A 25,831-nucleotide genomic window follows, 5' to 3' on the forward strand; every position below is an offset into this window, starting at 1 on the left:
AGGAGAGAAAAAGACGGGGAGAAGGAGAAAGGCAGGCTTTGATGTAGAGAGCACCTACAGGAATGGATGTCCCGCGAGCTCTTGGAGGGGTTTCTGGAGAAGGGTTAACAGGTGTAGGAGTCTGGGGGCTGTGGGGTGGTGGTAGGGCTTGGAGGGTGTGACTGCCTCTTCTTCATACCTGCCCTCCTCAGAGCTCCCTGCGCCAGGAAAACGTGACAGTGTTCGGATGCCTGACTCACGAGGTGCCCTTGAGCCTGGGGGATGCAGCAGTGACCTGTTCTAAAGGTGGGGGTGAGGAACGGGAGAAGCAGAGGAGGCTTTAAGTCTGGGGCTGGGGCAGTAGGGGATGGTATGGAGAAAGGATGGGCTAGGGAAGTAGGGTCAGGTGGGTGAAGGTTCTTTAGGTCTTGACCCCATACTGACTCCTCCTCCCTCTCACTGATATATGCCCTCTTCTCCCTTCTCTAAGAGTCCCTGGCTGGCTTCCTCCTCTCCGTCAGTGCCACTTCCAGAGTGGCCAGGCTGCGAATCCCCTTCCCACAGACCGGGACCTGGTTCCTGACCCTCCGCTCTCTGTGCGGCGTGGGGCCTCGGTGAGCGGAGCGGGGCGGGGCGGCGCAGGGCGGGGTTGGGACAGGGAAGTAGTGGCCGGGGCCGCAGGTGACCACGGCCCTCATGTGCGCAGGTACGTGCGGTGCCGGAACGCTACGGCTGAGGTGCGGCTGCGCACTTTCCTGTCCCCTTGCGTGGACGACTGCGGGCCCTATGGCCAGTGCAAGCTGCTGCGCACGCACAACTACCTGTACGCGGCCTGCGAGTGCAAGGCCGGTGAGCGGGCTGGGCTGGCGAGGGAGCCGCGCCGGTGGGCTCCTGGGTGGGGGGTGTGGGGGGATGGTCTGGACTGCGGGGCGGCAGCTGGAACTGAGAATGGGTTTGGAGAGAACTGGAGGGCTGAGCTAGGGTGAGACCACCCACTACTGGCTGTGACGTTGCGCCTGGCAAGAGGCCGCCAGCAGAAGTGTCTGCCCAACCCGAACCCAACCATGGCTGCCTTGGGCCCTCTTCCACCTTCCACCTTGTGCTCTCCCCCCTCGCAGGGTGGAGGGGCTGGGGCTGCACTGACAGTGCAGATGCGCTCACTTATGGATTCCAGCTGCTGTCCACACTTCTGCTCTGCCTGAGCAACCTCATGTTTTTGCCACCCGTGGTCCTGGCCATTCGGAGCCGATATGTGCTGGAGGCTGCTGTCTACACCTTCACCATGTTCTTCTCCACGGTATGCGGTGCATCTGTGTCTTCACCAAGTCCTTATTTCATGGTGATGGGTGAGGGTCTGCATTTCCACCGTGTTTTCCACGGATGTGGGGATGTCTACACCTTCATCATATGAGGATGTCTCCTTTTCAACGGTGTCTTCTACAGCAGTGTCATGGCATGCGAAGACTATAGTGATTTTTGTAAGGCACATTGGGATAAATTAACAAGGCCGTTTGTAACTTAAGATAAGCAACAGCCACTAGAAACAGTGTGTGTTCTCCAGCTGTGTCACACCCCAGGGGCCAAGGAGACCTTTACTTAAACACCCTGGCTGTTTTATGGTATGGAATGGTGTCTACAGCTTCACCTTTCCACTCTGAACGGTGGCAAGGGATTTGCACTTTCTCCCATGTCTCTGTACGGAGTCTCCACTTCTCATGATGTGAGGGCTAGCTACACTGTGTTCATGTTCCTCATTGTCCTGGGGACTTCTGCATCTTCAACATGTTCTTATGGTATGAGAAGGTGTATCCCCATTTAGTCACCATGGCCTCCCTGATCTCTCATGAGAGCTTTTGGAAGACAGAGAGGATGTCTCTACCTGGGTAGTTTATAGAGCATTCTGGCTCTTGGGATCCTAAGGAATCTTATGGACTCAGCTACGTCCTGAGCCATCATGGGAAGTGGTGGTGTGACATAAAATTCCAGCTCAAAGGAGCATATTTTGATGAAGATTAGTATAGTTTTAAATCCTTATCCTCCCAGTACAGAATGTCCACAATCCCCTCTCTGTGTCTTCCCACTCCTCCACAAACAGAAAAGTTCATATTAGAGCAAGCATCACAGTGAAAGGAAAAGGTAGAGGAGTGAGCCTGCGACTGTGATGTAACCCCCATGTAGATTTTCCCCCTGAGATGCTTCATCTAGGGATCTTTTCAGCTCATCTCTGGACTCTTGGCATCTGGTGACATATAGTGCCTGCTTATGAGCACTGCAGAAATCTTAGATAGATTCAGACTTTCCTCTTGTCTTGGCAACAAGGATCACAAAAATCAATATGTGTTTCCGTTTTGTTCAGCATTAATAGATCACACATATGTCCAAATCACAAAAGTCCTACTTATCATTCAGGAGAAAGTAGGGGGTGAATCGAGGGGCATGCTGTAGGGTCCTCTAGGATGTTCATGCACAAATGAGGAAGAGGAGGCTATAACCATGCCCTGTAGAGAGACCTTGGCCTCTTCAGCTGGGTGAGAAGGGCACACTCCAATTTTGCTTGGCTGCCCCCCACCCCTTTTAGACCTGCTCTGACAGTGCCTCATTCTATTTTTATAGTAGAGAGTGTTTCTCTTTACTGCCAGATTCCCTTTATACTGTTGCTACCGAATCCTCTAGCAACAACTGTTCCACCAGCCCACTCCTGGATGCATGCAGATCTAATGGAATCCACAGTTAGTAAGAGTACCTGAGTGTGTTAGGAGCCTGGAGCATGTGGGGAGACTGTGTCCATTCTCTGCACTTTGCACGAACATCTGGGCATTGGCTCTAGAAGGTTTAGTATACCAGATGACTCCTCATATTCTGGATACAGTGGCAAATTGTCCTTGACAGAAAAGGCCTTTTCCCCAGTTGGAACACCAGGGGAGCCTACAGTGACTGACGTCACATACAGAGCTTCCACTTTCTTAAATGGGATAATAAGCAGAATGCCTGGCTGGCTCAGTCAGTAGACCAGGTGACTCTTGATCTCAGGGTTGTGAGTTCAAGCCCCATGTCAGGTGTGGAGCCTACTTACAAAAGAGAAACACACAGGATAATAAGCAAAAGATCAAGGAAAAGATCCTGGCCTCTGAGGTGTTGCCTGAAGTCTTGCTCTAACCCCTGTTCTTTTACCACACGGGCCAACATGTAGAGCTTCTAGTCATCCAGTTTTCCTGGGCAAGTTCCCATCTCTCTTCCTTTCCCATTCTTTACTTAGTCTAGACTTACTTCGTTCCTCCACAGTCTGCATTTAAGGACCCATTGATCATATTGCAGGTAACAGTCCCAGGGCAGTAGATGACAGTCTTCCCTGTCTTCAAATTGAGGACAGTCTACACCTGGGAGTAGCACATCGAGTCCTATCCAGGGCATGGAAGTAGACAGTAGGTTTGTTCTTTAGGAGTTCAAAGTGTAAATATGTAAAATATTTAAAATGCAAAATACATTACATAATATGTAAAATACATTAAAAGAAAAACAGGTCACAAATCCAGCACTTGATTTTGTATGTAGCAAGACCAGTTCAGATAACGGTAATAATAAAATAACATTTAGTGTGTCAGGCACTGCTAACAGAGTTTTCACAATAGCACTAGAGTAATAGATAAGTACTTTTTTTAAAAAGTTTATTTATTTTGAGAGAGAGAGAGAGTGCACATGTGCACAAGCAGGGGAGAGACAGAGAGAGGGGGAGAGAGAATCCCAAGCAGGCTTCAGGCTATCAGTGTAGAGCCTGACTCAGGCTCAATCCCACGAACTGTGAAATGATGACCTGAGCTGAAATCAAGAGTCTGATGCTTAACTGACTGAACCACCCAGGAACCCAAATAGGTGCCCTTATCATCCATTTTTGCAGATGAGGGCAGTTTACCTACTTTGTCTGAGGTGTAACATGAGTGGTAGAACCATAGATCCCTCACATGTAATCACTAAGCTATATTGTTCTCCAAGTACCAAGGCAGCGAGGCAATTGATAAGTTTCTAACCTGACTTCAGTTTTTCAGAAATCCTGAAGTATGTAGAGAACCTTATGACCTCAGTTTAATAGTTCTCAAATTCTTTTTTCTCAAGGGGCACCTGGGTGGCTCAGTTGGTTAAGTGTCCGACTCTTGATTTTGGCACAAGACATGATCTCATGGTCATGAGATTGAGCTCTGCATTGGGCTCCACACTGATGGAGCCTGCTTGGGATTCTCTCTCTCCCTCTCTCTCTGCCCCTCTCCCATTTCACACACATACACACAAACACACATTCTCTCTCTCTCTCTCTCTCAAAATAAATAAATAAACATTAAAAAAATTAAAATAGTTCTCAAATTCTTAAAAGGTAGGAACCAATGAAAAGGTCAGAAAATATAACCAAATACAAGAAGTCATCAAGGGAAATCTATCAATAATTGCAGTTGTGCAACTCTAACGCATGCCGTCCAAAGCCGTGAGCCCTTCACAGTGCTAGTCGGATCCTTACAATCCGCTCCCCAAAGACCCAGACAGAGCTGATGTCTGGGGCTTTCCTTGTTGACTGCTGACATCCTGGCTACAAGCCTGCCTTCTCATATCTCTTCTGTTCCTCATACCTCACAAGTCATTCTTAGTGGCCCTTGGCAAAATCCCATGATTTTTTCCAAGAGGAAATGGAAGCAGAACATAAAAGAGTAGCAGTAACTTCCATTATATCCTGAGTGCAAATATTCCAATCTTTGCATGGATTGAATATATCTGCATTTTCAGTTTTACATTCTATAGTGCCTGGATACTCCATTTTGAAGCGTTAGATGAACTCTACAGTTAGGTTATAAAAATGTAAAATTCCATAGAAAAAAAATTTACATTAATTTTCAAAAATTACCTCATAAGTAAAGAACTGTCCAAAGCTGAGGAAGTATCAAATTAAATTAGAATTATATTAACAAAAGCCAATTTGTAGTCTAAATTTTTTTTCTTAAATATTCCCTTATCTTCCTGTGTTATTTCTATCACTTCTTTTTATTGCTGCTAACATGAGGAATACCAATGTAAAAAATAGCCCATAATTTTCAGCGGATCAACGATATTACAAGTTTGTTTGTGTCTTTATTTCTGCATGGAGGAAAGTTTATTACAGTAGGGATGTGCTTTCATGAACATATATGGCATAAAGTATAAGATGACTAGAGCTTACTGAGCACATACTGGGTACCAAACATACAGGAGAGTACTCCAGACTTTTAGAGTAGAGTCTCCCAGGTGACACCATAACTAAGCCTTCAGGAGGCCATTCTGGTGTTTTGTTCAGCCGGTTGCTTCCAGGAGATGGGCAATATGTTTACACCAGTGAAGTCTGTGGTGGTGAGTGATTTGCTTTCCTTTGTTGACTACAAATTGTGTCTCCTGGTTAAAGATGGTAATAAATGGGGTACCACGGCAAGGGATAATGGATTCTGTTACACGAATAATAGAGCAGGTGGAAGCAAATATGTATATCCCAGAATATATAATGACAAGATGCTGTCTTCTCCAGGTTGAGGAGTTTCAATGAAGTAAGCTGACACAGGTTGTTGGCTGGTTTCCCTAGCAAATTGTGCCCCATGAAGGAGTCAGTGATGGGCTTTACTGATGGTGTTTTTAGACATTCAGCAGTAACTGTAGCCAGATCAGGATTGGTGTTCTCCTCACGCTGCAATTTTAATTTAACTCTACCCCCATGGGTTTCCTACAACCTTAAACAATCTCTCTGACCTTTTAGTATGCTTGGAGAATCATCAGCCATAGAATACTAGTGAAATGATTGCTCTCCAAACCTCTCTACTCCAGAGACAAGCCCTCCATTATCCCCTACTCTTTTTTTTCAGTGCAGAGAAATTCCTAGGAGAAACTCAGCCTTCAATTAATTATTCCTTTAGATGTGTCTTCACTATTAGGTGATTCGGCTTTACTTTTCTTCTGCTGATGTGTATCTTCTCTTATCTCAGATTGAAGGATTTATTACAAGTCCCTCTTCCAGAAAGGGCATTCCAGAAATGCCCAGTTTGGGCATTTCCTCCTAAATACTTGAAAGTCAGGCAGATAGGAGCAAGTGCTCGGTGAGGGCTGAAATGTAGAATTAATGTTTTAAAATGAAATCCAAATCAGAAAACAGTATTGGGTAATTTAGTAGCTGTAGAACTTATATCTGGTCTTAGAGGTAGAGAATAATCAATATCCAATAGCTAAAATAGCAAAAGACCAAAATATTGATTTGATTAGGAACCAGAATTAACTCTCAATTAATTAGGACATACAAGAGAAAGAAAAAATTGATAAAATAAATCTTTTAGGTGTGTTCAAACACTAATATTAATGCAGATGCGGACTCCCATGAAAAGTCTCTCAGAGTTTCCCAGTAAGAACTCACTTTCTCAGTTTAATAATATGTAAGAGGGAGCCATGTTCCCAAACTTAAAAGCCTGGGATACTCAAAACACGATCATTCCAAAGCAATCTCTTTCTGAAGGGACAGCATTTTTACCTCCAAAGTGAAGGGAAAGACAGAAGACAGATACATAAGCTTAGGACTTTAAAATTTGGAGGAATCAAACCCAAGGTTTCCCAATGCCAATTAATACACCTAAGTTTTCTTTTTCATTTTTTTTCTTTTTCTAAACTCCTAGCTCCTCCCTATTCTTACATTATTCACATTTCTTCCTTTGTCATAGGTGCAAATTTTACAATTTGAATAACTGGATGAAATCTTCAACAAGCTAAAAAGAAACTTAGCAATTTCTTTCTCATCCTTTGTTTCTAGAGACTGAACTTTCGAGTCTGTTTTCCCACTCTATTGTCGGCAGCTCTGCACCTGGATGGGATTCTTCTAGTTTTCACAACAGACCTGCTTCTGTTTTCCATCTGCTTTTTTCTACAGGGGATACTGTTTGATTAAGGCTGGGGTGTCATGGTTTGTCATTTGAGGTCAGGATAGAATGTTTTTTCCTGAACTCTTCTTCCTGACCTCACTTCCACCTTCTCATTCTCAACTCTAATGCAGTCAAGCAGGAGACCAGGTTCTCCCACTTCCATTCTTCCCAGAAGCGACAGAGACCCATTGCTGCCAGAACAGAATGACTTGTGATATTACTCAGCTACCTCTTATCTCACCTGTGGACTGGATATCCCTGCCCTCCACCCACAGCCAAGGTTATGCCTGTGGAAGGCTGGGCTACCTCTCTCACTGAGGTCTGTAAGGCCACCTCTCTTGGGACTCAGAGAGTCCTTGTGATGTAGGGTTGCCTTTCAATAGAATGATGAAGAAGTTGATCTGGGCTGCAAGTTGTACCTAAAGGGTCCCTTCAGTCAGTGATGAAGCTGCTTCAAAGGCCACCTTTGGGTGGTACAACACAGCTTTCCTGCCCCAGCTTCAGTTCAGCCTGATGTATTTCATTCCAACCCTGGCAATGACACCAGCTTGTTTCTCTGATCAAGAGATGCCCTTGGTAGCCATGGCTCCCTGAGGACCTGGGGTGACATGCAGGGGACAGAGATCAAGCATACTGTTTCACAGAATCTTAAGAAATTTTTTTGATCCCCTAAAATCTGCTAGTATGTCTCAAGGTCAGCTCCAATGAGTAGATTTTCATCGTTTATATAGGTCAAAAACCTTTTTTCTCCCATTATAGCATTTAAATTTTCTTCTTTCATCACCATAAGGATCTAGTCTTCCTGACCCAGAGCAGGGACAGTATCAGGTGATGGGGGAGTGAGCATGCCACCATGATGTTCGTTTTCAGTCTGGAGCTGTTTGTCCTCATAGGTCCTGTTTTGTCTTTGGGTGGGCTCATAGCACATGACACAGAGGGATATATGTTCCCGTCATTTTTGCACCAAAGATAGTCCTAAAACCATACATGTGATTAGTGTTTGATACCAATAAATAAATCACATAAATTCTACATGGAAGTTCAGAGAGAGGTGACAGTAAATGTTCTAAGGCAAAGAGAACTCAGGTTATTCCTGGGTAGCCCTTTTTACAAATAAGGGAACACAGGATGCCAGAGGCATTGTCCAGAGAGGCAGAGGAGTTGGGACCACAGACCAAGGACGGCTGACTGCAGACCTTGGTTCCTTAATGGGGGTGCCCAGTATAGTCTGATCCAGTTCCACCTGTGTCCTCTGCACCCCCTTTGAAGCTCCTGAATACTCTCCTCTTTACCATCTTTCCCACGGTGGAGGATAGGTGGACACTGTCCCTTCCCTACATTCTTTTCCGTGGTGTAAAGTGACATGCTCTTATCCATGGCCTAGGGACTGCCTTTTTCCTTACTGTTTCATCTCTCCGCCCATGACATCGGGTGGGAGGGGATGAAGAGGGCCAGGTAATGTAAGCCTGAAGATGAATGCATCTGAAGATGAGGCTGAGCTATCAGGGGAGACTGGGATATGCAGGGGTGGCTTAGGGTCTGGGTTGGCCACAAGATCAGAGTCCAGCCCCACAGCTTGGGCCAGGGGTGGGGATTATAGGTGGGACCCATGGCGAGCATGAGAAGTAGGGAAGGATTGGCCTCAGTTTGACAGACCTGGATCCCCTGCCTGCCTGGTGCTCACCACAGTACATTCCAGAAGCAGAAAGATTAGGAGGGTGAGGCTGCCAGATACATACAGCTTGTGAAGCAGACCAGGCCTCCCTACCACATTCTTCTCAGAAGCAGGGAGTCAGTCAGGCATTTCCCAGTTCTGCTCAGTCTGTGATCTCTGACCTCTGCTTTTCTGACAGCAGTATACTACCCTCATGGTCTCTTTCTCCAGTTTCACGGACCTGGACTACTGCCCCAGGTTCTCTCAATGCCTGTCATTTCTTCCTCCAGTTTTACCATGCCTGTGACCAGCCAGGCATTGTGGTTTTCTGCATTATGGACTACGATGTGCTGCAGTTCTGTGATTTCCTGGGCTCCTTAATGTCGGTGTGGGTCACTGTCATTGCCATGGCTCGTTTACAGCCTGTGGTCAAGCAGGTCAGTCCAGAGTGGGCCCTGGGGGACAACCGTAGGCAAAGTCTACTTGAAATTCACTCCCAACCTCTCCCTGGGGGCATTGCCAAGTGCCCCTCTCCCACCCGGCCCAGCCCCCGGAGTCCTCTTTCTCCAGGTGCTGTATTTGCTGGGGGCTATGCTGCTGTCTATGGCTCTACAGCTTGATCGGCATGGACTCTGGAACCTGCTCGGACCCAGTCTCTTCGCCCTGGGGATCTTGGCCACAGCCTGGGTAAGGTTGGGAGGGCTAGGGGAGGGGGGAGTCCCAGAAGGACCTGGGTGCAGGGCCCTGAGTGTCTGGTCCTCAATGTAAGATGGGCTTGGACCCGGTCATCATCATGGCGCTGCTCGTGGTGCCCACTCCAGTCTTGGCAGGTGCCTTCAGGTCGCGACCAGGGCTCCAGGGAAGCCTGAGAATGACCAGTTCTGGCTCGGGTTCCAAGGCCTCGTATTCCTGAGTCCCACTTCTCTGCTTCCCCCAGACAGTACGCAGCGTCCGCCGCCGGCATTGCTACCCACCCACGTGGCGCCGCTGGCTTTTCTACCTGTGCCCGGGCAGCCTTATTGCAGGCAGTGCTGTCCTACTCTATGCTTTTGTGGAGACCCGAGACAACTACTTCTACATTCACAGCATTTGGCATATGCTCATCGCTGGCAGTGTGGGCTTCTTGCTGCCCCCACGTGCCAAGACTGACCACCGGGTCCCATCTGGAGCCCGGGCCCGGGGCTGCGGTTACCAGCTGTGCATCAATGAGCAGGAGGAGCTGGGCCTTGTGGGCCCAGGAGGGGCCACTGTCAGCAGCATCTGTGCCAGCTGAGGGGGGGTCTTTGGGCCTGCCCTTGGGGAATATGAACCCTTCCTAGGGGCAGAGAGCCCTTCCTGGGAATGTGGAGCCGTCCCAGGGATAAGAGACAGGTTGTGTTTCTAGAGGCCACGGAGTCTTTCTTGAGGACATGGAGCTCTTCTAGGGGCCTGGCGCACTTCCTGAAGGCTTGGAGTCTTCCTGCATCCATGGAGTCCTTCTTAAGGACTGGAGCCTGTGCAGGGCCACAGAGCCCCTCAGGACCAAGGAGTCACTCCTAGGGGTGCGGAGTCCTTCCCAGGGAATGGAGCCCTCCTAAGGACATGGATTCCTTCCCCGGGAGACAAAGCCCTCTCAGAACATGGCATCATTCCCGAGGAAATGGAGTCCATCTTGGGGAAACTGAGTCTCCAGATCTTCCCAGCAGCTCAGCAACTCTGGCCTCAGGCTTCCTTCCCAAGGCAGCATCTGGGCTGTGCCATGCTGTCTTGTGCTGGGAGGGGCATTGCAGGACAGATGGGGCTGGGGCTGGGGCGGCTGGTATTCTGAGTTGATGCAGGTGGAGTCTGGTGTGTCTCCAATGAAGTATTTGCTGGTTCTGTGCTGCCTTCTTTCCTGGGGCCAAGGGTGTGGGGAGGAGAGGGTAAGAGAGGGTCTGAGGCAATCAGCAGGGGTGGCGGGAACCCAGCCAGAATGAGCTGCTGGAGCTTTTGCCTGAGGCTTTTGCCCTCTCATGGCTGGCTGCATTCACTGGGAGTAGGGAGTTGTGAGTGAGTGAGTGAGTGAGTGTGTGTGTGTGTGTGTGTGTGTGTGTATGTATGTGCTGACATGATTTAAATTAGTGAGACAGACCTCCCTTGTGGTGCCCACACCCAACAGGAAAGGAAGCTGAGGTCTCAGGAAATTGGATTAGCAGGTACAAGTCACAAATGTGCAAGAAATATCACGGTACATAACTTCTATTTTGAGTCCCCATTTTGCCTGAGAAACATCCTTTGTCAGTTTGGGATTTCTTCTCTTTCCACAAGGGTCACAGCTGAGTCTTAAGGGTCTTATATAATGCAGAGATGTTGGGAGAGAGTTTTCTGGTCACCGGGTCCACACTGCACCCATCCCCTGAGCGTTCCCACATTCTACCTGGTCCCCAGGCAGCAGTGCAGGCAGGCCATCCCCGAGCGCTTTCCTGTGCCATCTGCATAACCCTTTTCAGTGCTGAGGCTCTCCTGACTTCTGTGCTACATGCAAAGACCTGTGAGGTCTCGGCTGCCCTCGAAGCCATTTCTCCTCTGGGGGACTACTTGGAGTTTTACTTGACCAGCAAGGCATGAGTTGCTCCATCCTTCAGATCCTGGAACCCTGTCCAGGGGTTTGTCCTCGGGATTGGGGCCCAGGGCCTCTTCCTTTTGGACCCTTCTGTGCCAGTGCCCTTGCTGCATCCTCTCCTCTCTCTCCCTTCTCCCTAGCTTAGGGAATTTTTTAATAATCTGGAGGTGGAGAAGTCTCCCTTTTCAGTTTTTCTCCCTAATCTTTTGTCTATGCCTTAAGACTCTTCTGTTAAGACGTTAGAGCCTAGGAAGCTCAAAAGCCAGGAAAAGTCCCTTTGTTCTCTGCTTTCTGCATTCTCTTTTCCTTGGGGCGCTGAGCAGAGTGATGTGGCTGACTGAATGGTGAGCCAAGAGATGTGGGCTAGGTGTCTGTAGCCATATCAGAAATACATTTTCTTCATATTAGGTTGTACAGACTCAGGTCATTAGGTTGCATGAACCCAAGTAGCTGGGATTCAGAACAGAGTCTGCAGAGTACAGAAGGCACTGAAGAGGGACACAGAGCTGGGACAGACCCCACCCAGCTAGGAGGAGTCAGAGGGGTTTTCAGGAAGAGGGGGGAAGATTTGAGTGAGGGCTGAATGATTCCGTAATGCCGAGGTGTTGGGAGAGGGTTCTCTCTGGTCACCAGTGTCCATATTGCATTCCTCCACTGAGATTTCTGTCATTCCAAATGGTCCCCAGTGAGTAAAGCACTTAGGACACAGTATTGTGCCTCGCTTGGTCTGTGATGAGTGGCCAGTAGATGTTAGCTAAAGGTCAAGAAGTGTCTGGACACAGGAAGGAAGAGCAAGGGGGAGACACAGAGGCAGGGCAGACTGATAGTTGTTGGGGAACTGGGAATAGTTTGGCTGGGCCTGGGCCCAGAGAGTGTGTGTGGGCGGAGTGGGGCTGAGGCAAGCAGCCAGTATGAGGTTGGATGGAGAGGTGGGGTCTGGTTTTTATCCCATGGGAAATGAGCCACTGGGGGGATTTAAGCAGGAGAGTAGCATGATCAGTTTGGTGTTTTTGTTTGGGTTTTTTTGAATGGGCATTAGCTAGTGCAGAGGAAGGATTTTGAAGAGAGTTTGGAGGACAAAAATATGGTGACACAGCTGTTGTGATACTTGAGAGAGAGATAGTGAAGGTTTTTCGAGGCAATGTCATTGAAAGGAAGGGACCCATTTAGGAGCTCTTAGGAGGTGGATTTTCTCAACTTAGTGACTAATTCGATGTGTGGGGTTGTGATGGTCAGAGAAAAGGAAGGCACGTCTCTAGTGGCTCTTGGGTTGACTGTAGGATGACATGGCAACCGTTAGGCTATTCACAGATTTCTCAGTCTTCCCGCTCCTTCCAGACACATGGCGAGTGTGTTTCGCCTCCCCCTTGATGTTAGCCATGGCATGTGCTTGCGTTGGTGGATAAAGTGGAAGTGAAGCTTGAAGAGCCAGCCAGGCTTTGTCATGGTGACTAGCAATGTTCCAGGTGGTAGCTGCGTTATCATCCTGACACCCCGAGGGATGAAAACAATGGTTCAGAGCAGACCCGCCCGCCCAGTCTACTGCTGATGACCTGCCACATGAGTGAGAAACAAACCCTGTGGGTTTCAGCCACTTCGATTTGAAGTCATTACCATGACGGACCTAGCTGTCTTGCGTGACACAGTTGAAGAGCAACAGGGAAGGTGGGACAATTTCCTGGAGAGCAGGTCTCCCCAGAGCAGGGCTAGGACAGCAGATTTCACCTCTGCATTCCTCAGGCTGTAGATGATGGGGTTTAGTGAGGGCGTCACGACCCCATAGAACAATGCAATAATCTTATCCAGGTTGGGGTCCTCGGCCTTGGGCTTGAAGTACATGAAGGAGATGGTCCCGTAGAAAACCACCACAACTGTGAGGTGGGCAGAGCAGGTGGAGAAGGCTTTGCACCGGCCTGCGGCAGAGGGCACCCTAAGGATGGCAGCAAGGATGAGAATGTAGGATAGGCAGATGAAGAGGAGTGGGGCCAGCGTCAGGACAGCCGTGACCATGATTAATAGCAGTGCATTGAGAGAGATGTCCCCACAGGACAGTTTCAGCACTGCCAAGATCTCACAGAAGAAGTGATTGATGATATTGTGGCCACAGAAGGGGAGGCTCCAGGTGAGAAGGGACTGCAGCAGTGAAATGGCAAAACCTGTCCCCCAGCTCAGCACTGCCATCCACAAGCACGTCCACCTACTCATGATCTCTGGGTACCTAAGCGGCTGGCAGATAGCCACATAACGGTCATATGCCATCACAGCCAGGAGCAGGCACTCCGTGGAGCCCAGCGCCAGGGTCAGGTACATCTGCAGGGCACAACCAAGGAAGGAGATGGTCCTTTGGGCTCCCAGGAAGTTGGTCAGCATGAGAGGCACAAAGGAGGATGTGCCACAGATGTCCATGAGGGAGAGGTTGCTGAGAAAGAAGTACATGGGGCTGTGCAGGCGGGGGTCCAGCATGTTCAGCCCGATGAGGAGGGAGTTCCCCAGCATATTCATGGAGTAGATGCCCAGGCAGAGCACAAACAGGACCATCTCTAGGTTAGGGTGCTCGTGTAGCCCCAGCAAGATGTATTCTGTCACAGCCGTCTGGTTTGCCATCTCATTCTCCCTCCTTCCCTGTCTGGACCACAGAGCTCTCAGAAAAATCTCTTGCTGACCTGGGAGCCAAGCAGCCTGGATGTGTGCCCTGGGGGGAGGTCAGCCCTGCCGCTGCAATTTAGTTTCATCATCTGATGAGAGGATTGGACTAAAGGCCTGTAAGCTGGCCCTCAGCTCTGCCTCAAGTTGTGATGTAACTTAGGGAGATGAGGCACATTCTAGACCCCTAGACTCTTTGTTGTTCTCCCCAGGGTGGGTGCAGGGGAGACAAGGGTAGGATTCATGTTTGGCACACTCCATTGTAATATAAAGAGTCCTTGGCTGTTAAGGGAAGCATCTTTTTTAGGTTATGACTCCATATGGTTGAATTTTGCTCATGGTATTTCAGATTCATTCATTTGCTGCATGGGTTTTGAATACTTATTCTGTGCTAGGTCTTGTTTAGGTGCTGTGGGTACATCAGTAAGAAAAATAAATGGACAGAAACATACCACACCTATCATAAGGTTGCCCCCTTTCTTCCCTGAATTAGGTGAGATGAACTTTGGAAGGCCTGTGGGTGATGGGTGATGGGCTCATCTAGTGTTCCTTTGGGCATTAAGGGTCAAACATTTCCACTCCACAAGATGTGTAAGCCTGATGTGTGGTCATCTGTCTTTAAGGAATGATAGGCCATCCATCAATTTTTTTTTCCTTCCCTCATCCATTGATTTTTAGAAGATCATATAAGAACATAAAATTCCAGTAGAGCCACTGGTCACAGGATCTAACCCTGGTCATGCAAGCCAAGTGACTCACTTCTTGGCCTCCATGTTGCCTTATAGAATAAATTATATTGACAATGATGTCTCAGGAGGAGGGAACACCAAGCTCTAATCTGTCAGGGGCGTTGTCTTTCAGTGACTAGTTTTAAAAGGGAGGGGTAGGCAGAGGTGGCAGTTCTCTCTCAGGTGGCTTTCGTTGCTCTTCTGAGCTGGTCTCATTGCCTCCTTGGGAAATGCCAGTGTCAGGAGGGAGCCCTAATGTCCCTAAGGTACAGCAGTCTTGTTAGGCAGGAAGGCTGTCTTATGGCCCAGGTAACCCCTGGTTTAAAGCAGAAACAGGAGCTGAGTGTGACATTTAACATACAGAAGATATAGTCACCTCACTCCTGGATTGACTGTGAGGCCATTGTCCTGTGACAGCACTGGAGTTCTGTTTGTCTGTCAGGGCTGGATTTTTTCCCCTCATTCCTCTTCCTCATTGCATCTAGCATTTGTAGGAGCTGACGGGTCATCCTCTGCTGAATGAATCTTGTCTTTTCCCAGTGCTACATCTTGCCCAAGAAGTTTCCTTTTATTTTATTTTTTTATATTTATTTATTTTTAAGTAGGCTTCATGCCCATTGTGGGGCCCAACACGGGGCATGAACTCACAACCCTGAGATCAAGACCTGAGCTGAGATCAAGAATCAGATGCTTAATTGACAGCCATCCAGGCATTCCCTTTTAGAGGCAGGTCCTCCCTCCCTTCCCCAGTGGGGGCTTCCTGCTCATCCTTCAGAGCCCTGTTCGTTCTCTCTGTCTCTCTTCTCCCTGCTCCATGAGGGGTTACATGCTCCCTTCTTGTGGTCCCTCCACCTTTGGTTGTCCCTCTGTTCTACAGTGTGCTGTGCACCCGTCCCCTCTACTAGAGAGCAGGACCCCATTTCCTTCCTTCACACACCTCCTACAGTGAGTGATGCCAAGAGCAGTCACTCAACAGATATTCAATGCATGATTCAAAAAACCTAGCTTTGCACCCCAGCGTCACTCAGCACTAATTAGCTGCGTGAGATTGACCAAGTCACATGGCTTATCTGAGACTCAGAATCCCTCTGAAAAATGGAGGTGCTGTGTAGCTCAGATGAGGCAGACCCGCAAAGGTGCTAGTGTGCTGCCTAGTGCTACATGTTGTATGAGGATCCAGATCAAAGGCTGCATCTTCAGTCACAGAGCACCTGCTGGATCTGTGCTCGCCACCTCCTGACAAGGGTTCCAGCGTCTGTCATGACCCCCGGCATCCCCAGAGCCGGTGCCACTGTTCCCTTCTCTGGCCTGAATTAGGGTGACTGTTAAGGGTGTTTCTGGAGATACAGAGGCAGCTGATTAATCTGGGTCAGCGCTGGACCTTACATCTTATCCACATGAACAATTAAGGGCAGGGTTTCTCTTGCTGAGGTTTGGCAAAAAGATAAAGAATTGCCTGAGTATGATGGTGGCTCATTCATTCACTCATTTAACAGATAACTGTGGAGCAGTTACTACATGCCAGGCCCTGTGCTAGGAGCTGAGAATACAGCAGAGGCTGGTGTGGCTTCCGTCCTAATACTTTACACTCATTCCCTCATGCTAGGTGACCTTGGGCATGTCCCTTCCTCTCTCTGGGCTTTAGAAACCTCTGAGATTCTCTTTGAGTCTAGGATGTAAAGACAAAGTAAAACTTGAAATCTGTAAAGAAGTTAAAAGGAAGCACCTTTCCTAGGTTATCACTTCATGGATTATACCCACAACATTTCAGATGCAAGAATAAGGGCTTGGTCTGTACTCGGTGTGTTTTTACAAATTGAGCTATGTTAACCTCAAATTCTGATACCTGACACGGGTGTGTGTGTGTGTGTGTGGACGCATGGTGGGGGGGGGGGTTCCCAAGTAGGTGAAAGGTGGGAAACCACCTGTCCCCACATTTCTCTTCCTCACCCTCCTCTCTAACGAAAAGACCAAGTGGGAATGGCAGAGGCATTTGAGGGCTTTTGAAAACAGGCTGTGGCCTGCCCGCTTGCCCCATCTCCCCTACACACACACCTGCTCCAGCCTCACCAGACCACTCCCCATTAATGGACAAACCCCACACACTCCTATCTCATCCCTCTTCATACTCTTTCTTCAGCCTGGAGAGGCCTTTCTCTTCCACTCATCCTTCAAGGCTCTGCTCTCACACCCCTCCTCTGCACAGCCTGCTCTGATGCCTTCCTAGAACTGACCATCCCAACAACATGATGCTTACCGCTATAAGCACAGGTTAATTGTGTTCTGCCCTGCATTGTAGTGTGTTGTCCCTCTCTCAAGGGACTGTGAGCTATTTTAATCAAAGGGTCATGTCCGATTCATCATTGTTACCCTCAGTGCCTGCACCCAGGCAGTGTCGATGATTGCCATTTGAGATCTGGTGCTATTCCGCTGCTCCAAACCCTCGTCCCAGATGTCTCACTTTGAGATCACCTCCCCCACCAACACACACACAGCAACAGAGGATGCGACCGTTGTGATTGCTGGGAGAAGAACTTTGGGGGTGCCAGTCTTCTCCCTGTCACGGCACCTGCTCTTTCTGAAGAGCTAAGTCAGAGAGTAGTGGGTTTCCTCACAATTTAGGAGTCTGATCATCATACATTCATGGAAATTAGAACCAGCTCATGGGGTGACAGACTTATGGCCCCAAGGAAATAGGTCTGTATCTAGAAAATGCCATGTGTCCAGGTAACCGACAGCTTGACTCTGCTCCATGGCCACAAGATGGGACACCAGAGAGTGGCTGCTGTTTCCCGGGTGCATCAGTTAAGATGAGCTAGGTTTTGCTGCAGTAACACATAATCTTAGTGGCTTACCATGACAAAGGTTTACTTCTTTCTCATGCTACATGTCCTTTGTAGGTCTTTAGGGGGTTCTGTTCCATGTTGTCTTCCTCAGAGATCCTGGCTGATGGAGGCTCCACCATCTGGACATCACAGGTTGTGATGGCTGGGGAAGGACACACTAGGGCATTCACACCAGCAGTTACATGCTCCGCCCCAGAAGTGACATGTGTCACATCTGCCCACACTTCACTGGCCCTGTGTAATCCTACCACATGCTGGGAGGAGGAGAACCTGAAATATTGCTGAGTATTTGGGTACGATATTATCTCACAGTACACTCAGAAAACCACTCTGGCATCTATCTGCCAATGTCTCACGCTCTGTCATGTTCTGGAAAATCAGGTTCACACAGAGATAGCAAACCGAGTGTCTGAGAATAATTGTCTAATTCCATTCCCTAGATTTAGACCTCCTGAGAGTCAAGGTGATGCCATAAGCTAGGACTGGGAGCCCTGGGACAGGAGTGATTGTTGCCTTTGTTCTGATTCTGCTGTATGACCTTGGTCAAATTTCTCCTTCTGTGAATGGAAGCACTCAATTAGGTGACTTCTAGTACTCTGCAACCCCTGAAACATTTCCTCACTCTCTCTAGCAACTTCCTACCCTGAGGTCTGACAGACCCAGGGTTACTTTGCAAGGTAAAAATTGTATCAATTTCATTGACTGGCGACTAGTTTGAACCATTTGATATTTTATTTTAGGCTTCACAAATTATTTTAAAAGAAAGGTGATGGGAATAAGAGGACCAAAGCTTCCGTTACGAGTTCCCTGACATGACTGGATCTAGGATTCCTGCTTCACTACTTCCTCGCTGGATGGCAGAGCAGGTGAGTGTGGGCTTTGGAGTCGGACCAACCAGGGTCCAAGTCCCAGACCTGCCACTTGCTCACAGTTTCCCGAGCCTCACCTTCCTCACCTGTAAAGTGGAGATAAGAATAGTGTTCCCTTGTGGGGTAGTTTTGAGGATCCACGAGACAAGGCATTCAGAGCTCTTAGCACAGAGCCTGGCGCATGATAAGTAATCAGTAAGTGGTAGCCAATATTACTAGTATCATTACGTCCTCTTTCACAAGCAAATATTCCGGTTTTCATACACTGAAAAAAGGTTTCATGAGAACAGCCCACATGCTAGATCGATTGTCCTTACCTCACACCTACTGCCCAGTGACATTAGCACCTGCAGGTAGCTGGAGCAGGCTGCCAGGTGTTCTGACCCGAGGCTTGGGAGACAGAGCCGGCAAGTGCTGAGCTCGTTACAAGCAGACACACTGTTCTGGGATGGGCCAGGGCCAAGGCCTCCAGGACCAGCTCTTGGTCCCCTGACACACAGCTCTCCTGCTCTGGGCCCCGGGGGACCTCTCAGTCCCTGCCCAATTTAAAGTTCAAACTCTGGAACCACACAAGTTTGAGGGTTTGGGAGCTGTGGGGCTTGGACACCCCAGGATTCTTGTGCTTTCCCAGGAGGGCCTGGTTGCAGTGAGGTGGGCACAGGAGACACACGGGACAGATTCTGACTGAGTCTCATTGCTGTCCTGCCCCTTGGATCTGAGGACTGGAGTTTGTGACCCCCTGCCGCAGGCCTGCGTGTCTTGGTCTGTGAAAAGGGGCACTTCATTCAGGAATGTTGTGAGGATGGGGACTCGTGAAAGTTTAGCAAAGTGAATCGCTGTCTAGAGTATGAGGCCCTGAGCACTTGTGAGGGAGATTAAGTCAGGGATTTAATCACGGGTCTCTATAGGTTTCCTTTCCCTTCTCTTCCCTTCCTATCTCCTTATGTTTCCTTTCCTTTCCATTTCCTTCACTTAAAATTTTTTAAGTGTATTTCTTTTGAGAAAGAGAGAAAGAGAGAGAGCATGCAGGGGAGGGGCAGAGAGAGAGGGGAAAGAGAATCCCAAGCAGGCTCTGCATTGTCAGCATAGAGCCCGATGTGGGGCTCGAACTCGAACTGTGAGATCATGACCTGAGACGAAACCAAGAATTGGACTCTTAACCGACTGAGCCACCCAGGTGCCCCTCCCTTTCCTTCACAATAAAGAATAACAACTTGATGCAGTTTAGGAACTACAACACAGCCTTCACTAAAACAGTGGCAGCTACAGATTTTCCCGTGATACTATGTCTTGTCTTTTGGAATTTTTATCAAGATCACAGGTCAAAGTAAAACATTCGAAGATTGGTACTATTTGTTTTCTACATGGTCATGGACCAGTGCCCTCTTGCTGCCCATGGACACCTGGAACCCAACACCATCCCCTCACTGCTCTCATTTTCTCCATCTCTGTCTCAAGGGGCAGCAGTGCTACCCACCCAAATAAGCCTGAAACCCAAGCTTCAACCCACAAAGCCATTCTCTCTCTCGTCCACCTCTGTAGTCATCTGTAGATCCCAAATATTTCCCAGCTGCCCTCTCTCCGCTTGGTTGCCCGCCTGGTCAGGCCTCATGAGAGCCTGGCTTATGGATTATGGCAACAGCTTCCTCACTGCATGTCCCTCAGGCTGGAGGCCTTCTCATCTGTGCTCTACTCTGGAGCCAGGAGATCATCCATTTCTTAAAAATGAATCACCTTATTTTTAAGTTCTAAGTCACGTTCATGTTATAAATATTGGAAATATTGGAATTAGTTAAATAAAGAAACAATCCTTATCTAACCTATCAATCCTATCTAACCCCATCACCCAGTGGAAACTCTTAATATTTTGTCATAGTTTCCCAGAATTTTTTGCATATATACTTATTCATAAATCCATAACAAAAATACTTAAACAAATAATATTGGGATCACAGTGAATACAAAGTTGTGAATTCTGCTTTTTTCTATTTAACTACATTGGGAGCATTTTCCATTATCAAATATTCTTCAGAAAATAAGAATTTTTTGAAGGCTGCATCATATTCTATTATTGGACACCACCAAGATTTATTTGGACATTCTTCTATGATTAGATGTTAAGATTCTTACAACTTCCTGTTACTATAAATAATGCTGTGATTAATGTCCATATATATATATATATATATATATATATATCCTTATTCATAGATCTTTGCACCTCTAATGATCATATTAGACTAATTCCTATAAGTAGACGTGTTAGGTCACAGAGTCCAGCAATTTTTAAGTCTTTTGATTCATACTTCTGACTGATTTTTTTTTTACATTTATTTATTTTTGAGAGACAGAGACAGCGCGAGCAGGGGAGGGGTAGAGAGAGAGGGAGACACAGAATCTGAAGCAGGTTCCAGGCTGCCAGCTGTCAGCACAGAGCCCGACGCGGGGCTCGAACTCACAAACCATGAGATCATGATCTGAGCCAAAGTTGGACGCTCAACCGACTGAGCCACCCAGGCGCCCCCATACTTCTGGCTGATTTTGCCAGGAATTTGTATTAACTTATTCCCACCCTCACCAGCAGTGGATGACATTACTTCTTCACTGCACCTTCATTACCAACGGACAGTAAAAAAGTTCTTCACCAATTTCATCGGTGAAAATGATATCTAATCACTAATCTAAAAGTAAATGTGATTTTAACACCCCCAATGCCCACCTGATAACATCCAGATTCTTGTCCTGGCATCAAAGCTGGGCATCTTTGTGGGCAGCCTTCACTCTGGCCTGGTCAGAAAGGGCTGAGCTTCAGCGAGCAGGCTGTGCTTCTTTCCTCCGTGCCTCTGTTCTGACCGACATGGGAAGCAGAAAGAGGGACTGGAGGGGAACAGAGGGCTCAAGCAAGGATTCTGCTTTCCTGCAGCGGGGGGCAGGCAGGAGAGCTGGACTGCTTCCTGGAGGCCAAGGCTAGCTTCCCCATCACGCAGACAGTACCACTGAGGCCAGAGGGGGGCAGGGAAGGGAGATGCCCTGTGAATCTGCATCCATTTCTGCTGTGTGCTCACTGAGTTCTCAGAAAGGAAAGCTGAGAAGAGGCTGAGCACCAGGAAGGGGCAGCTCTGGCAGGATCCCTGCAATGAGGTAAGGAAGGATAGAGCAAGTCTCCCCAAAGCCAGGTGAGGCCTGGATGCTGGGCTGGGAGGCATGGAAGAGGCTGCTTTTCGTGCTCAAGAGAGACATCGGGAACACAGGCCCTGGGCTGTTCAGGGTGATGGGTGCCCTGGTGGCCAGACGGGTCTGGAAATCATGGATTCTGGGCCTCATCACTTCCTCTACTGTCACCTCCCTGGGTACCATGCCTGTTATCTCTGAACATAGCTCTGCTCAGATTCAGGAAGGACCCCAGGCTCTGCCATTATCACCCCTACACTGATGTGTTCGTGAATGTATTTAAGAAACCTATGGGAGGCCTAGGGTTGGGCAGGGCTGGGCTGTGGGCCAGAGTGGCTTCTTACCCTCTCTGCTCTTATAGTAACGCTGAAAATAAAGCACGAGGAGCTCAGGGAGGGGCAAAGCTTTGTGGGGGAGGTGGCATTCGAGCTGGCCCTTGACAGGCCATCCTTTTACATGTGGAGTTGTGCTGCCTCGTGGGAAGAGCCAAAAGAGCACAGAGCTGGGCAGTGCTGGCCAATCCCGGGGCTCACACCTGGCTGGCACGTGTGGCTGTCAGGAGGGGGGATGTGGGGCAGGAGCCCAGGGGTTAGTCAGGACTAGCAGGGCCGGCTTGTGAGGGCCCTGAATGCCCCACTGAGAAGCTTATGCTTTGTCCTGAGGACAGTGGGCAGCCACTGGGTTTCAGTCAGGAGAGGGTGTGATCACATGTGCTTTTCAAAAAGGCCCCTGTATCTAGAGGCCCCTCTATCTATCCCCCAGGGAGGATAGAGTGGAAGGAGACTGAGAGTGAAGTCTTGAGGCCAGCCAGGAGCCGCTGTAGAGGTGCAGGCGGTGGTGCCGAGAGCTGGCCAGGCCATGCCATGCCAGGGGAGGAACCAAGCGGTGCTTTGTGAGCACTGTGAGCACTTTGTGAGCACTGTGGCGGCCCCAGTGGGACTCGATGCTGCTTTCTGGGGTGAAGATTCCAGCCACACAGCCCTGCACCACACCTGTCCTCCCTCTACCCACTACCCTAAAGAGCCCAGGTGTCCCTCACTTGGAGGTCCAACTTCTACCCCACACTTTCCTGGCAGCCTCCTTCACTTCCGTGTTCCTCAAGCTGTAGATGACAGGGTTCAGCATGGGTGTGACCACAGCATAGAGGACCGTGAAGACCTTGTCAGAGACGCGTGCCTCCTTGCTCTTGGGTTTCATGTACATGAATATTACGGTGCCATAGAAAAGCATCACCACAGCCAGGTGTGCCGAGCAGGTGGAGAAGGCTTTGCGGCGCCCAGCGGCTGAAGGCACCCTCAGGATGGTGGCCAGAATAAGTATGTAGGACAGGCAGATGAATGCCAGGGGTACAGGCAGCAGCAGAATGGCGCCCACCAGCAGGAAGACTTCACTGACTGACGTGTCACCGCATGCCAGCTTCAGCACTGCCAGGATCTCACAGGTGAAGTGACTAACAACTTGGCGGCCACAGAAGGGCAACCTCATGGCAATGACCGTCTCAGTCACCGACTTGAAGAGGCAGAGGACCCAGGCGGTTCCCGCCAAGAATAAGCAGAGCCGGTGGCTCATGAGCACGGGGTACCTGAGTGGCCGGCAAATGGCCAGGTAGCGATCGTAGGCCATGATAGCGAGCAGTAGACACTCTGTGGAGCCTGCAGACAGGCTCAGACACATCTGGACTGCACAGCCAATAAAGGAGATGGTCTTCTGAGCTGACAGGAGGTGGACCAGCATCAGAGGCACAAAGGTGGACGTGTAGCAGATGTCCAGGATGGAGAGGTTCCCCAGGAAGAAGTACATGGGCGTGTGCAGGCGGACATCTAAGACGCTCACTGCCAGGATGGCAGTGTTTCCCAGCAGGGTCACCAGGTACATGGCTGAGCACACAGGGAAGAGCAGGTGCTCCAGGGCCGGGTAGCCAGAAAACCCTTTCAGAAAGAACTCAGAGATCTCTGTCCTATTGACCAACTCCATACTGCAGTGCTCAGGGGGGCACACAGCTGGGATGGAGGGAAAGAGGGTGTACGGTGGTGGAGAGCCCACAGAACCTCTTTTGGGTTGGGGTGCCTGGGTGGTTCAGTCAGTCGAGCATCCGACTTTGGCTCAGGTCAGGACTTTACAGTCCATGAGTTCAAGCCCTGTGTTGGGCTCTGTGCTCTCATTGCAGAACCTGCTTTAGATCCTCTGTCTCCCTCTCTCTCTCTGCCCTTCCCCTGCTCGTGCTCTCTCTCTCTCAAAAATAAACATTAAAAAAAAGAACATCTTTTGGGTTGAAGTATATTGCTTGGGCCTTTTCCAGCTTTTATGCACAGTCTGTCCTCGAGTTTGGACAATTTGCACACCTCTAGGCCGCAATTCATCCACGTGAAAAGTGAGCATTGATCTGGATCAGCATTTCCCTAAGAGAGTGTTAATGGAAATGTTAGTAGGCAATCTGAAAAATTAATTTGAGATACCACTAGATTAAGTGAAAGTAAATAAAGTTCTTTACTGCAGGACTTCTCAGAGCCTTATATGCCAATGTGATTTGTAACTTTCCAAAAGTGGTACAGGGCATGTAGTTCCCAAACTTATTTGACCATGGGTATCATTCTTTTTACATTAATCTACAGCACATAAGTATTCTATTAACATAGTTTGGAAAAAAGTATACTGGATTAGAGGTCTTCAAATTAATGTGTACTAGAATCACCTGGAAAGTTTGTTAAAATACAGATTGTGGAGTTCCATCCACAGAGTTTCTCACTCAGTTTGTCTGGGTGATGCTGCTTCTGTTGGCCACAGTGCCACACTTGAGAATCCCTGGGCTAGATGGTTCCTGAGGTTCCTCTTGGCTTTAAGGAACCTCTGAGATGCTTTATACTGTTCCCACTGTTGGGAATGCCCTTTTCCCTTATTTCTCAGCCTGCAGAAATCTGATCTGTGTCTTCAGGTTAGCTCTGGTCTCCATGCATGAAGCATACATTGTGCCTCACATTGGAGGGGCTGCTGATCTCTGAGCTTATCAGTTGGCTCATCCAACCTGTCCTTCCACAGGGCCTGTTTGTCAGCTACTGTGTGTGGATTGACCTTCAGAATCTGCCTTCATCACAGGCTTTTGAGCTGAAATTTGAAGGACTAGTTGGCCTGGCCCCAAACCTCCTATTTTCTCTGGGCCTGAGCTAGAGCTGCTTTGACTTCATGAATTCCTAAGGCATCTGCATGGAAAACTCCCTGAGAGGTGAATCCATTGGATCTCATTGCACAGGTAGGAAGCTGAGGTCATATTGTAAGCCTCTGGCAAGGTGGGCCTAGAATCTAGTCCTCCCAAACGCATGGCACTGACATCATGCTCACGGCAGAGATTTGCTTCTGTCGAGCACCAAATGTTGGTTGTTCTGTAATCACAATGGATGAACATCTTTCTCCCACATTCTCCCCTCAGTCTTCTTACCACGTAATGAGCATGTGTCAACATGTCCCATGGACATACTTAGTGTTTCAGACACTTGCAAGATGTCAATAAACCCATGGGACACGCTGTCCAAGCCCGGATCTAGAGTGAGCACCAGTTCCTGTCTGTGCCTCACTTGCATGAGAGTTTCCTTCTTTTACTCCTCCTGTGTTTATCCATTCCAGAATGAAGGAGAGATTGAGCTCCTATTACAGTCATCATGCTAGGCATTAGGGGAACAAATATGCTCCCGGGCCACTAAATTCAAACTATTTCTATGCAGAAATCATCTCCAATTTCCATGCCTAGCTTCATCCTGCTTCTGTTTGCGGGCCTCTAGTGACAGGAAGCCTACTTCTCCCATGGACATACTTCTTCCTTTTTTATTTTCTCTCTTTCTGTTAAGCCATGCTAAGGGTCACAAAAATCCTTCCCAGTATGGAGTCTCTGGGTGTTACTGGGCCTGCACCACCCAGCAAAGTTCAAGGCGAGTGGTCCCTGTGGACGCTTTCCTCTCACACAGAATAAACACAGGGTCCAGGGCTCTGGGTCCTACTGCAGGAACGAAGGGCCTCTTCTGCATCAGGGAGAGCTCTGCCCTAGTCTTGGGACCTCAAATAGAAGGTCTTGCCTTTTCTTGACTGTGTCTAGACACATTGTGGGGTAGAGGAGTGTGATCCGCAAGCTCCCTCCAAGATTCGGCTGGGAAAACCTGAGACAGGGCTCATGGAGGGGCACCTCTATTTAACAGAGTGTCAATAGCAGCAGGCGCTGTGCCAGGGCTGTGGGCAGCATAGAGGGGGCACTGTGCTTTCCTGAAGCCCCAGTAGTTGGGCCATGCCATAGCTTCCTTTGCACAGCTCCATATACTATAATCTATCCCCTAAAGTCACTAACAAACATAAGCAGCTGTTGGCTCTCTATCGCAATATACATACACCCACGTAATGTCCCCATTTATGCCCCCAACTCCATGTGTGGGTACAAACAACTGTTTGACCCCCCCTGTATGCACA

General features: G+C 48.7%; 3 protein-coding genes across 6 annotated transcripts in view; 1 reads left to right on the forward strand and 2 right to left on the reverse strand.

The window, feature by feature from the left end:
- The window catches only part of TMEM8B (transmembrane protein 8B), a 34,782-nt gene extending 16,409 nt beyond the window's left edge, over positions 1–18,373 (forward strand). For 2 of the 4 annotated variants that reach the window (XM_049626229.1, XM_049626207.1), the window contains 7 exons: positions 192–285; positions 470–593; positions 686–828; positions 1,098–1,276; positions 8,835–8,981; positions 9,115–9,231; positions 9,486–10,409. In XM_049626229.1, coding sequence (XP_049482186.1) covers positions 192–285; positions 470–593; positions 686–828; positions 1,098–1,276; positions 8,835–8,981; positions 9,115–9,231; positions 9,486–9,863 — 1,182 coding nt within the window. In that variant the 3' untranslated portion in view covers positions 9,864–10,409. Of the gene's footprint in view, positions 1–191; positions 286–469; positions 594–685; positions 829–1,097; positions 1,277–8,834; positions 8,982–9,114; positions 9,232–9,481; positions 10,410–18,082 lie in introns of those variants that run through there. The other 2 variants (XM_049626224.1, XM_049626216.1) reach the window with 2 other exon arrangements.
- Positions 12,713–14,153, reverse strand: LOC125924149 (olfactory receptor 13C7-like). Its single transcript, XM_049632670.1, has one exon. It carries the CDS (start codon positions 13,727–13,729, stop codon positions 12,713–12,715), a length of 1,017 nt encoding a protein of 338 aa, XP_049488627.1. The 5' UTR covers positions 13,730–14,153.
- A 4,044-nt stretch (positions 18,374–22,417) lies between the features above and the next one.
- LOC125931740 (olfactory receptor 13J1-like) lies at positions 22,418–23,579 on the reverse strand. The gene has a single exon (XM_049644297.1). It carries the CDS (start codon positions 23,354–23,356, stop codon positions 22,418–22,420), a length of 939 nt encoding a protein of 312 aa, XP_049500254.1. The 5' UTR covers positions 23,357–23,579.
- Positions 23,580–25,831: the final 2,252 nt, after the last annotated feature.

The sequence above is a fragment of the Panthera uncia genome, chromosome D4 (genome assembly GCF_023721935.1).
Source record: "Panthera uncia isolate 11264 chromosome D4, Puncia_PCG_1.0, whole genome shotgun sequence".
NCBI lineage: Eukaryota > Metazoa > Chordata > Mammalia > Carnivora > Felidae > Panthera > Panthera uncia.